General features: G+C 33.4%; 1 protein-coding gene across 9 annotated transcripts in view; it reads left to right on the top strand.

The window, feature by feature from the left end:
• The window catches only part of NOL4 (nucleolar protein 4), a 364,258-nt gene that overhangs the window by 76,203 nt on the left and 274,033 nt on the right, over positions 1-14,022 (top strand). For 7 of the 9 annotated variants that reach the window (XM_023647625.2, XM_023647624.2, XM_070275619.1 and 4 more), the window contains one exon: positions 10,267-10,416. In XM_023647625.2, the coding sequence (XP_023503393.2) occupies positions 10,267-10,416 (150 nt within the window). Of the gene's footprint in view, positions 1-10,266; positions 10,417-11,411; positions 11,475-14,022 lie in introns of those variants that run through there. The other 2 variants (XM_070275624.1, XM_014727782.3) reach the window with 2 other exon arrangements.

Raw genomic sequence — 14,022 nt, 5'->3', positions numbered from 1 at the left:
GGTTGAAAAGAAAGTTCAGGGCTGCAGATGACCACTTTGAAAATTAGCACATTCTGCTTGAATCAGAGCGGAAATGCATATTTTCATGCCTCTTTCCTCTTCATAGGGGTAACTGCTTCAGCTCTAGAGCCCTGGGTTTGTATCCTAGCGCAGCCTAGTGATCTGAGAAAGTTACTTCTCTTCTCTGTGCAGAGATTCCTGTGTGTAACGGGGAATAGTAACAGTGTCTACCCCCCAAAAGCGGTAAAGGGGCACGCCTGCACCACATTAGCAGGGACTGCCTGGGCGCAGGGCACGGGAGCAGCTGTTGCTGCTGCTCATTTCCTCCTCTTTCAGTCCCATAGCTTCTCTTTCGTCTACCAACCTCTCTCTTTCATTTTACTCTTCACTTTCCCCTCTTTTTTTGGTTTCATTCATTTCTCTGCCTCTTAAACCCATAAATTGATTTCTTTAACTCACCCTCACTTTTAAACAGTTAGCAACAATGGCTGGATTTTACCTTCCCAAATTTTCTCTCGACTGTCCCTCCCTCACCCCTCTTTCACTACCTCCCTTGTTCGATCTGGATACACTTTACATTTTACTGTTATAGTAGTTGTTTTAACCCATGATCTGATTTTGGTATTCTCATGTTAAGAAACCCTTGGGTGTTTTTCCATTGCATGTAAAATAATACATTACTACTGAATCTGTTATCCATGACTGTATTCGGTCTACCCCATCCTTCTGTATTGTTCTCATCTGTAACTAACTCCTCTCCTGATTTCTCAAACTTGGCTGCATGTTACAATCACTGAGGACGCTATTTTAAAAAACCCCATGCCCAGGTGCACCTCTGACCTATTAAATCACGTTCTCTAGGGGAAGAACCCAGGGATCAGAAATTTAAGTTTAGCCAGGTGATTCCAATGTACAGCCAAGGTGAGAACCAGTCCTGGAACCTATTGGGTTTATCATACTCTACTTATTACAGTCTCTTTTGGCATACCAATAAAGCTTCCAGTGGTAGACTGCAAGCTCCTTCAGAAAGGGAAACATATATTAAAAGTATTTTCTTTTAAATTAGCTAAAATAATCTGTCACAGTATCTTGCACATAGTAAACCTTGCCAACATCTACATCTCCTCGTCCTGCCCCACTCTCGGGCTCCCTGATTGCGTCTCTCTTGCAGAACTATATTCCATGACATCTGGGTGACCTTAGGTAGTTTCAGTAAGCTATGTTTTGGATACCGTTCAGTCTTCACAGACTGAATCTTCCTCCTCTTTCATCCCTCGTTGCTGTGTCTCAGCATGGGACAATTGATTTGCCAAAGGAAAGTGAGCATATGGAGTCAACTGAATAGAATAGGAGTAAGAGTACTTTTTAGTTTAGGTAGCACTTCAAAACAGGATAGTTTGCCAGTAAAGATATCTGATAACAGTTAGGCTGAGGAAGTCAAGGTGATAACTATTTTTATTCATTGATTCCTAGACAGTAAATATGTGATATTGGCCTTAGTTTGAACTCTCTCTTATAATTTAAATAAAAATTATTTCAGTAGATCTTATATTTGATATATCAAAAATTTGACTTTCAATTTTTTTTAATTGGCGGAAAATTCTCACAAACTATCCTGTTTTGATCTGAATGTGCTTGAGTGACGCACTGGTGTCGATGTCTATCCATATCTTACCATATTACGTCCCAAGCAGAAACCATCTCCTGTGGGGAACGGGAGTCAAGATGGATTGCAGGAGAAATATCTACCCTGTAATGGTTCTGTTTTTATCGGTTCTTCTTGGCTGGCTTCATAATGTAGTTGGAAATAAGGGATTTCAAAAGAAGTTGAATTAGAAAGTTAGGAATAGTATCTTCCAAATAGATCCAGTAAGACCAAGAGGAGACATATAAAACTTCATGATAGTCTTCTAATATGAATGACATTTTGATTTCGTTATAATAATGTTAGTATCTCTAAACTTTGTGTCTCATTTATCAATTTCACATATTTACCTTATGTTTTTGTGTTTGTGTGTATCATCTCACCAACTGATAATTGGTAAGCTAGCAGGAAGTTAAGGGTGACTCGTTTTTTGAGCTAAACTTTTGTTTTTCTTCAATATTTTTTGTATTAATATAATATAATAAGGGCATTAAATAAAGCAATTCTTTTGAGCACATACTTGCCATCATATACTTAATTTATAAATTTTATTAGTTTTGCTATCCTATTAGCAAAACTTTTAACTTTTAATATAAAGTTTTTCCAATAGTAGCCATATAATTTTATAGCACCCTAAAGTGTCGTGTTAGATCGGTTAGTTTTTTGAGTTCTTGTTATCTAAGGCTTTTTATGTCAATGGTTGAACACAGGAACTACTATAAAATATTCACTTGATCCATCAAATATGTCATTCATTCATCTTGAGTGACGTGAAAACAATAGTATCCTGGAGCTTGCTTGAACTAGCTCATGAGAGCTAATTGTTAAATTTTTAGGAATTTTACAAACCATTTGTGAAACACAGCTATTATTAAAAATTAAATGATATAGACATTAAATAATTTATATTAAGAGGTGATAAATACTCAAAACTTATCACTGACTAATTATTTTACTACAATGTCCTATTATCCATACTCTTGAGGTAGTTATTCTGTCTATAATAACAATACAGTCAAAATACCATATCACAGTGCACTATTATCTCTTCCCAACTCTGGGTTCAGTGACTTCACATTGGTGTCTTGAAGTATGTCATGGTAGAAGTACTTCTACAACAGAAATCAAAAAATTCCACAAATTAGGACTGGATTTTTGTCATAGTGCTGAAGCTGAAAGAAGTTTTGATTTAATGAATAAAATTTATACAAGGGAAAATAGTACAACAGTAGATCACATACCTAGTTAAATTACAAAACAAAGTTATTGGGAAAGGAGTCTGCAATGAAATTCCAGTTGACACATCATAGCTCAATTGAGACCATAAGCTGTTATGTTGAAAAAGAGATCTGCAAAAGTCAGTGAAAGCATTTCATGAGAATTAGTTATCTATATGGAATTTACCATAAAAATTATATATTTTATTATTATTCATAAATTGTATGCTGCACACCTTTATATCATTAAAATTCATAAAAACCTGATGTACTTATGTATTTTTTCGAGAGACAATTGTTAAACATTTACCAGTACACCACTGTAAGCCTTGGTGATTGAGTCACTTCCATTTCCACTCTACGTCCATGGGTTGTGGACTGTTTGAATTTGTATTGTATGAGCTCTTCTTTTTCTGTTTTTGCATCTTTGAGCTCAAATTCCAAAACTATTGGAAACCACATATTTTAACAGCTTTGTTAAGGTATAATGCAAACAACATAATTCGTTCATTTAAAGTGTACAGTTCAATGATTTTAATATATTTACAGGCTGTAAAACCATCATCATCATCTAACTTTAGAATGCTGTTGTCCTTTCTGAAAGACACTTATATTCATTAGCAGTCAATTTCCATTCAACCCTCCTCACTAGTGCTAGAGCAACCAATAGTCTACTTTGCATCTATGTAAATTTGCTTTCTCTGGATATTTCATATAAAAGGAATCATCCAATACGTGTTTTTTGTGTGTATGGATTCTTTCACTTAGTTTAATGTCTTCAAGACTCATTCATGGCATAGCATGAATAAATACTTCACCCCATTTATGACAGAACGATATTCTTTTTTATGGTTATATGACATTTTGTTTATATATTCATCAGTTCAGGGACATCTGAATTGTTTCCACCTTTTTGGCTGTTATGAATGCGCTGCTATATTTTGTACAATTCATTTTGTGTGAATGTTTATTTTCATTTCTCTTGAATATATACATAGTTGTGGGCTTGCTAAGTCATCTAGTAAATTTATGATTAATTTCAAGTTACTGTCAAACTGTTTCCAAAGCCACTGTGTCATGTTGCATTCCTGCAATACAGCAATGCATTAGTGTTCTAATTTCTCTATATTTTGACCTATACTTTTTATTTTTGATTATGGCAATCCTAGTGAATGTAAAGTAGTATTTCAGTGAAGCTTTGATTTACATTCCCCTGATTACTAATGATGTTGATCATCTTTTCTTGTGCTTATTTGCCATTTGAACATCTTCTGTGGTGAAATGTCTATTCAAAATCTTTACCATTATTTTTGTTGTTTCAGGCGTACAACACAATGATCACTATATGTAAACATTGCAAAATGATCACCACAAGAAGTTTAGTTATCCATCACCACACCTGATTACAAATTTTTTTTCTTGTGATAAAATCTTTTAAGATCTATTCTCTCATCAACTTTCAATTATACAATACAGTATTATTATTTATAGTAACGATGCTGTATATTACATCCCCAGGACATATTTATTTTGTGACTGGAAGTTTGTACCTTTTGACTACCTTCATCCATTTCACCCACCCCTACCTCCTGCCTCTGACAACCACCAATGTGTTCTCTGGATCTATGAGTTTGGTTTTTTTGTTTGTTTGTTTAGATTCCACATATAAGTGAGATCATACAGTATTTTTCTTTCTCTAACTTATTTCACTTAGTGTAATGCCATCAAGGTCCATCCATGTTGTTGCAAATGGCAGGATTTCCTTCTTATTTATGGCTAATGTTCCATTGTGTATATGTATATATCTATCTATCATATTTTCTTTATCCATTCATCCATTGATGGACACAGGTTCCTTCCAGTCTTTGCTATTGAACCTTGACATTGCTCAATGCATTTTTTAGTTCTAATGGTTTTTTAGTGGACTCCATAGGATTTTCTGTATACAAGATCATGTCATTTGCAAATAGACATAGTTTTACTTCCTCCTTTCCAATCTAGGTGACTTTTCTTTCTTTCTTTCATTTTTTTTTGGTTAATTGCCCTGACTAGAACCTCCAGTGAGATGATGCATAGAAGTATCTGGCTCCTGTTTATAGTATTTTTTGTAATTCTTTTTTATTTTGTAAGTAAGTGGTGATACTTCTTCTTTTAGTCCTGATTTTAGTAATTTGAATATTCTCTCTTTTTTTATCTTGGCCAGTAAAGCTAAAGTTTTCTAATTAAAAAAAAAATATTTTCAAAAACTGCCCTTTGGGGGCTGGCCCAGTGGTGTCGCGGAGCGGATAAGTTCACATGTTCTGCTTTGGCAGACCAGGGTTTGCCGGTTTGGATCCCGGGTGCAGACCTATGCACTGCTCATCAAGCCATGCTGTGGCAGGTGTCCCACATATAAAGTAGAGGAAGATGGACACAGATGTTAGCTCAGGGCCAATCTTCCTCAGCATAAAAGAAGAGGATTGGCAGCAGATGTTAACTCAGGGCTAATCTTCCTCAAAAAAAAAGAAACTTTCCCTTTGGTTTTGCTGATTTCATCCATTGTTTTCTAATCTCAATTTATTTCTCCTCTTTTGAAATATCTCCTTACTTAAGGTAGAAAAATAGGTATCTGATTTGAGAACTTTCTTATTTTTAAAAATAGACAGTTACAGTTATAAATTCCCTTTAAGTATAGGTCTTGGCATTCTGTGTTTTTGTTTCTATTCATTTCAAAGTATATTCTAATTTTCATTTTGATTCCTCTAGTCCATTTGCTTTTAGAAGTGTGTTTAATTTCTTCATCTTTGTAGATTTCATAATTTTTTCTTTTGCCATTGATTTGTAATTAATTCCATTTTGATCAGAAAACATATAAAATGTGTTTTCAATCCCTCTCATTTTACTGAGACCCATTTTATGTCCTGGAATATGGGCTATCATAGATAATGTTCTGTTACTGTTGTGTAGAGCATTCTATGTATGTCTATTAGGTTTATTTTTTATAGTGTTGTTCAGGTCTTCTATTTCCTTGTTTATCTTCTTCCTTATTATTCAAGTTTTGAAAGTGGGGTTTTGAAGTCTTCAACTATTATAGGTGAATTGTCTATTTCTCCTGTTAATTCTGTCAGTTTTTGCTTAATCAATGTATGTCTGTGTGTGTGTGTTTATGTTACTTAGAGTTCTGTTATTTGGTTCATATATGTTTATAATTATTATATCTTCCCAGTGAATTGACCCTTGTATTGTGAAATATCCCTCTTTATTGTTAGTAACATTTATTTGAAACGTGTTCTCTAATACTAGTATAGCTGTTCCAGCTCTTTTATCTATTTTTATTCTTGATTGCATAATATATCTTTTTACCCTCAACCTATTTGTGTCTTTGGACCCAAATTTTGTCTCCTCTGGATAGCATATAGTAGTATTTTGTTTATAACCAATGTGGTGATCTCTGCCTTTTGTTTGGGTTACCTAGTCCATTCATATTTAATGTTATTATTGATATAATTGGTGATTTTGCTTTATGATGTGTATATTCTTGTCTCTTTTTAACTTTATTCTTCTTTTATTGGTTAATTTTCTATTAAGTACATCTTTTCCCTTATAAAATCTTAATTCCTTTAACGATTTTAAATTACTTGTTTTGAAGTTTTTTCAGTTGCTCTAGGGATTACAGTATACATTTTAATTTATGAAAATCTGCGTCAGATATATACTGACTTAATTGTAATCTAATATAGAAACTTTACTCCTATATAACTCAATTTTTTTTTTATTCTATGACTGTTATGCATATAATATCTTGATATGTTACAAACCCAACAATATATTGTTAAAATTATTGCATTATGTAATCTTATGTCTTTCAAAGACCTGATAGAAGAAAGTAGAGAAGTATATATTTATAGAGTTTTTAATATTAACCTTCTTATTTAACCTTTTTGATTCTCTTCCTTTATACCTGTGAATTTCAGTTAGCATTCTGTGTTATTTTCTTACTCTAAACTCCAATATAGCTTTCTTCCTGTTTCTTTTATGCTGTTGTTGTCAAATATATTACATTTCTGTATGTTATATACCAGTGATACAATTATTTACATATTGTGTTAGGCTTTTGCCTTTTAAATCAGTCAAGAAAGGAATAAATAAGTAATTTTGTTGTCTTTGGCTTGCTTATTTATTTATTTATATTTTATTTATTTACCTTTACATAACTTTACTGGAGCTCTTAGTATTTTCATGTGGATTTGAATTACTGTCTGATGTTACTTACCACTTACTTTCACCCTGGAAAACTTTCCTTGGTATTTATTATATGACATGTCTGCAAGCATTGAATTCTCATTTTGTTTATCTGGGAATGTTTCTTTTGAGAAGTCAGCTTTTAGTCTTATTAGGGTTTCCTTGTATGCGATGAGTCTTGCATCTCTTGCTGCTTTCAAGATCTTCTCCTTGTCTTTGATGTTCAACATTTCTACTATAATGTGTCTATATGTGAATATCTTTGTGTTTATGGTACTGGAGATTGCTAAGGTCCAAGCTTATTGAATATATTTCTTCCATTTCCTGAAGGACCTCATTACTCCTTATTTTCTTACCATGAACATTTGGCTCACTTACATTGTAGGCCCAAGCCCCGAAGGCATTTTTGAGTTTTAATAAGAGTGTGGATGAATTGAGCTTGAAACATGGTTTCAAGAAAACAGGTCCATATGATAGAAAGATAATAGATGATTTCCCTTCTCCAATATATGTTACTTCAATATTATCTTGATTAGCACTGAATTTGTGATTTCTTGAAAGAATATTGACTGTTAATCAATGATGGTGAAGCATCTCCAATATATGCTCCCATAGCACAACTTGGACCTTCTGTACTCTAATACATGCTCCCTGTAGTTGGTTGAATAATGGCTACTAAAGATTTCAAGTCCTAATCCCTGGAATTTGTAAATATTACCTTGCTTGAAAAAAAAAGGGTCTTTGTAGATGTAATTAAGCTAAGGATTTTGAGATGAGGAGATTACCCTGGATTATCTGGTTGGTCCCTAAATACCATCGTATAAAATGAGTCCTTATATGAGAGAGACCACAAAGGAGAGACACTCCAAAGAAGAGAAGGCCATGTGATGATGTGGCCTCAAGCCATGGGATGCTGGCAACCACCAGAAGCTGGAAGCGGCAAAGAATTAATATTCCCCTGAATTTCCAGAGGGAATGAAGCTCTGCTGGCACCTTTGGCTTTGGACTTCTAGCATCCAGGACTATAAAAGAATAAATTTCTCTTGTCTTAAGCCACTCATTTTATGGTAGTTTGTTACATAAGCCACAGGAAATTATACAGCTCTCACAATGATTTGTTTGATATTTGTTTTCTGTACTAGGCTGTGAACTCCACAGAGACCTGGAGTGTCTGTCTCATACACCTTGGTAACTTCGGCAGCTAGCAGAGGGCTTTTCAATATTTGGTCTTTGTGGGGTACTTGTTGAAGGAATGAATAAATAGGCTGTGATTTCTACATCATTCCTAGTTTACTAACTGTACAAAATTACTATATTTCTGGTAATTCAGCAAAGGAACTGAGAGAAAATTATACAAATTTTATGATCAGGCGAAAAGAAGGCAAATTTTTATGGGTGTTTTTGCTGGTGGGTAGAGCTAGAATTTGGATTTCTAGCTTAGGAAAAGTAGATGTTCTCTGAGGAGTAGGGGGCAGGCCAGGGGGTTAGGGGGTGGCTTCTGAAATGGTGCTTCTCAGGCACTGTCCTCTAAGCTGCAACAATTTTCCAGGCCAGTTACTGACATGCTTCACGCAACTTCTCTGTACTCTCACTACGTATTGGTCTTGCTTCGCAAGGCAATGAGGGATTATCTGTGAGGCCCAGTATACAAGAAGAGACGCCTCGAGATATTAAAGGAGAGAAGTGAGACAGGTCTGAAATCTAATGAGGAAGCACATGCATCGTGGATAATTTGTGAGGGAGCACTTCAGATTTAACAATGGTGAAATACCTTGCTATTTGGCCTAACATACAACTCATATACATATATAGTGATTTGAATATGCTGCTTTAGACACTTCTACTTCTGAGGCCTATTATAAATCAGAAAAAAAACCAAACAAATAAAGCAATCTAAGTAAAAGCACCATGTGACTTGCTTTCTGTTTTACGGTTAGCTCAGTCTTCTGGGACTACTGTTCAAAGAGGTTTTGCCAGTTGACTCACTGATGGTGTAAAGATTTTGCTCAGATTAATCACCCTCTTGTGCTGTATACCAGTATTAATGGCTATGTCATGTCACTTCTGGTTATGCCTCAGGGTCCAAATAAGAGCATTGTGTGTGTGTGTGCGTGTGCACACGTTCACGTGTATGTTTGCATGTAGGAAACTCTTTCATGTAGGATTGAATTTCTTTCTGTCTCATTTCAAACATTTCTCATTCTCTGTTATCCATGGGAACTTTTGGCTCCTTCCTACACTTCCCACCACATGGCTTATGCCCTGCCTGAACTCTGTGCCCATGTCAAATTCTGTTTCTTCCAAGAAGTTACTTCAGCAAGAGATGACATCTTTATTCTCTGAACTCCTCTAGTACATTGCTTATATTTTTTCATGATCATCAAAGTGACAAAAGTCACCATTTATATGCCAACCATTCACTATATGCCGACCATTGTGTTACATCCATTCCATATGTTATTTCATTTAATTCTTACAATTCTGTGACGTAAACTCTATTATCTCTGTTTTCCAGTTGAGAAAACTGAAATTTGAGAAAACTGAAATTTAGAGAGGTTAAGTGACTAAGTGATTTGCAAAAAATACACAACTTCTGAGTGGAGGATCCAAAGCTCACACCTAGATAATCTGTAGATCTCACATTTTTAACTTTTAACACATACTGTCCCATACTGTAATGCTGATAGCATAGTAGATGCATTTTCCTTCCTAGATTATATGATATTTAAGGATAGAGATTCCATATTATTTCTTTTATTTCTCTAATAACCACTTCCAGTACCCAGCAACTCAATAAATATTGATTGGTTGAATGAATCAATGTCTAGAATGAAATTATTGTAATAAAAAATTACTAGGCCTTAAACTATATTTTAGAATAATTTAAGAACATTATACTGATGGCTACAAATAAGTCATTATAAAACTCTAAAATATGGCGTTTATGAATAATCATGATTAACTATGCTAAATGTCTTTATTCATGTTTATTAAAGTTCTATATGTAAATAATGTACATAATAATGAGATATTCGCTCATGATTTTTTGAAGTTTCCTATCTAGATGATTTGGTTCAGTTTATCAAAATGTTTTTGTTTAATCAACTTTATGTGTTAACTGTATGTGTTAAATATACATTTGTTTATTAATTTGTGCTTTGCTTTGTTTTGTTTTGTTTCCAGGATGGCGTAGGGGTAGATGAGAAGCTTTCTTTGCGGCGGGTAGCTGTGGTTGAAGATTTCTTTGACATTATCTATTCGATGCATGTGGAAACAGGGCCGAATGGAGAACAAATTCGGAAACACGCTGGACAAAAGAGAACTTACAAAGCAGTAAGTTAAAAAACAAAAAAAAAAACAACAAAAGAAAAAGACATGCATTTTGAAATTTGATATTATGTATGCTTGTTAAAAATGGGTTAAATAAATATTCTATCTTCAACATAAATTAGACCATATCATGGTCACACTCAACATTTAAGCTATTATTATTACTGATTCTATTTTGGTCATATGTTCACTAAGTCTATTGCATATAATTTAAAGCTGTCTCTAGCTTTCTCATTTTGTTTTCTTTAAATATACGTAAAATGTGGTAGTCCCAGTCAAATGCCCACAAATGGAAAGGTATATGTGTTATATATTCAATTTATAATGTATATTCAAGTCATAATATATGAATTACAGACTGGAACCTATGAATTTTTGTACTATCACTATTGTCTTAACATATAGACAATATTATTCCCCTTCAAATCCTATTAATATGTTCAGGTATTTCCTATTTAAAACTTATGGTCACATGGATAAGAAAATTTTATGTGCTTTTCTTATCTCACCTTAGATTAAATACATTTGTCCTGAAGATTATGCGTTTCTTAAGTTTCCAGAGTAGACTATTAAAAGATATGTGTTATTTTCATAGATCTAATGCCCTTGAACATTTTAAAATGAAAATACATAATTTGTTTATCCTAAATTATGTGGACAACAGATTTAATTAACTGTTAGATATTGAAATATATATATTGTCAAAATGGAGTTATATATTATTTTTAAAGGTTCTAATTATAGTTACAGTTTGATCTAGACACTTTGATCTAGCTTCTTATTTAATTAAAAATTTTATGAAATCATCTTACTATAGATATTTCATCCTTTCTAGGAAAACTGAACAGTAAATTATTCTTTTCCAATATGAACAAAATGTACATCAGAAGTACTTTATCAGAAATCAGAATAATGTCCTTTTTAAAAATTCTTATTGAACTTTGCTTTTGGCTACCTTTATATTAACTGTTTTCAGCTGTATTGATACACAATATCAGTCTGGATCCATTTTTTTTTCAGATACAGAAAAATGTGTGAAATGCTCAAAGTTTCAAATACAGGTACATATGTTTGAAAATTAGCTACTGAGCATAAGAAATAGCTTCTTTTCCATAACTATTTTTTGCTATATATCCAGGGTCATATTGAATCTTTGTAGTTGCATAATAACCCCTAATACATGTTGTATTTATCTCTCCTTCTCTATGGTTTTGTTTCTTGGCTGTTTCTAAATTGCATGGTTTGTGGGCAGGCACTATTGTAAGTTTCCTTACATAATTCTGCCACATAAACTTTCTTTTGACTTACATATCCTAGGAGACATTCTTATCATGACTAATGACAATGACCTAGCTTTCTAAGATATTTTTATGTAGACTAATGTTAATGAACATACTCATTCTGCCTGTCTCCTAAGCCAGGGCTGTATCTCTTGGTATTAATAGGAAAAAAATTCTATATTGATCTACTAATATCACTAACTGTGTGCTCTGATGATAATTCATTTTCATGAAATAGCTACCTGAACTTGAGAGGACTTTGTAAGGTAGGAATATGTAAGCTCAGTTGTATTAAATGAAAACGAACAAACAAAAAGCAGGTGGCTTCATTGTTAGTAATAGTGTGGCAGCCAAATCTGTTTAGGTGCCAAAAGCAATTTAAAAATGATTTAATCTTTGAAATGCACTTATTAGAGACCTTTAGTTAAAATGGAAACATGACATAGACCCAAATCTCTCACCCTGTTTTCTTAAATGAAATATAGAGAATCTGATCCATTTCCATTATGCATGTTAAACACTTCAAATAAATTGGTGAACATGTTTCCAACATATGTCATTTTGCTCTAACATTGTGAAGACATTTTCTGCATTTTGGGGTAGGATATCAACTTTGAACATATAAGCAGCATCTGAAACATCATTCATTCCCTCTTGAAAACGTCCTATTTGAAGATCCTTCTCTTTCTCAAGTTTACTTTTTATTTCCACATCTAAAGTGTTCTCACCTTTTCTTAATATCATGAAGGTTCTTTTTAGCCTAACGTTTCACCTTCTGGTATCTCTCAGGTGAATCCTAATTAGGAAACATATCCATTTTATGGAGTAATAATACATCATAGAAAAAAATGGACTTGCTGCAATGTCAGCAAAATTGTGAACATGACTTTACAATGAATTTAAGTCTAAGATTAAAAATTAATATAAATGTTCAATTAATGGGGCATAAGACTAAATTCAATTTGAAATGCAATGGTTTAGTGCTGTTAGGGCCCTAGACTTTGGGTCAGAGTTTAGCTCTCAATGCTACTGCTGGAATGGGCTTGTCATTGGTAGAATTAGCTAGATACCTATTCCAATTATAATGGTTCCCATTAAGTTTTAGATATTTTTCTACTTCTAACACATTAGCTCATAGAGCATGCATGATTATGTTTATTGACCTTCTTTTTCTCCCCTTCCTACATGGCCAAGAAACCATACTTATACAACTAATCATTAAAGCGTCTCATATCGTCTTAATAATATTATCAATAGATTTAGTGGTCATTTTATTTACTTTGCCTTTTTTGCAAATCGTTCTATGTTTTCACTCTGCAGGAAATGGTGGTCCTTTAATATTGGATTAACTTTTGAATGCTACTTGTTTTTACCTATCTGCAGTATATCATTCCTTGAAATATCTAGGCATTATACAACTTAAATTTTATTGCAATCTGGTCTAACTATAGATAAAATTGGAGGGCGTATATTCTATTACTCATGAGTTCTTCAAAAGATCCACATAAAATGACACATTTTAGGAATATGTAAAGGCTATCATAATTACTATTTTCAGTTATTGTTGACTCCTAGTGTCTTTTAGGTCTTGTCTTTTATCTGCAATTATCTCTGTCTATAGTATTAACTGTTACTAGTGCATTCAATGTGTTTCCTTCAATGTATTTTGACTATAGTAAACTCCTCATTATCTACATTAACAGAATGGAGAAGAGGTATGCATCATTCAATTATCAATTATATTTGAACTTAAAATATATTTTTGTACTGAGAATTGAATGCAGGTGTGCTTAGCAATTTGGAAAGTCACTTCAAAATTAGTGATGTAACATTATAAAAAACTAAAGAGGATGTTGTCTTGTCTCCAATCCTTGACTCATCTCCACTTCTGCCTGAATTCCACCTTCAGGGAGTGCATCATCTTCTCTGGTTGTCTTTTTCCCCTTATGTTCTGTCAGAGGCTAAGCACAGCTGCCTTTTCAGAAACGTTTCTTAAATCAGAGTCTGGTTAAAGGATTAAGTTTCAAAATCCTTTCCTTCTACATGTAAAATTAGAGTAACTGGTGGAAATCCAGGAACTAAGAGGGAAAGTCAGTGTTTTCAACAGAGAGAATGATCTGCATATATATGTGTATATGTACACACACACACACACACAACTTGTAGTGTGATACAGTAAACTTACATGTATTACTCACATACATAGCTGCCAATAATTATATTCATTTAATTCAGCGTGGAGAGCATATGCTATAGCTAAAAGAAAATAGGCTAGAAGCCAGACAAACTCAGTTTCAAATTTCAAATATAACTCTTCCTATCTATGTCA

The sequence above is a fragment of the Equus caballus genome, chromosome 8 (assembly GCF_041296265.1).
Source record: "Equus caballus isolate H_3958 breed thoroughbred chromosome 8, TB-T2T, whole genome shotgun sequence".
NCBI classification, from domain to species: Eukaryota; Metazoa; Chordata; class Mammalia; order Perissodactyla; family Equidae; genus Equus; species Equus caballus.
This window is presented reverse-complemented; position numbering and strand designations above follow the sequence as displayed.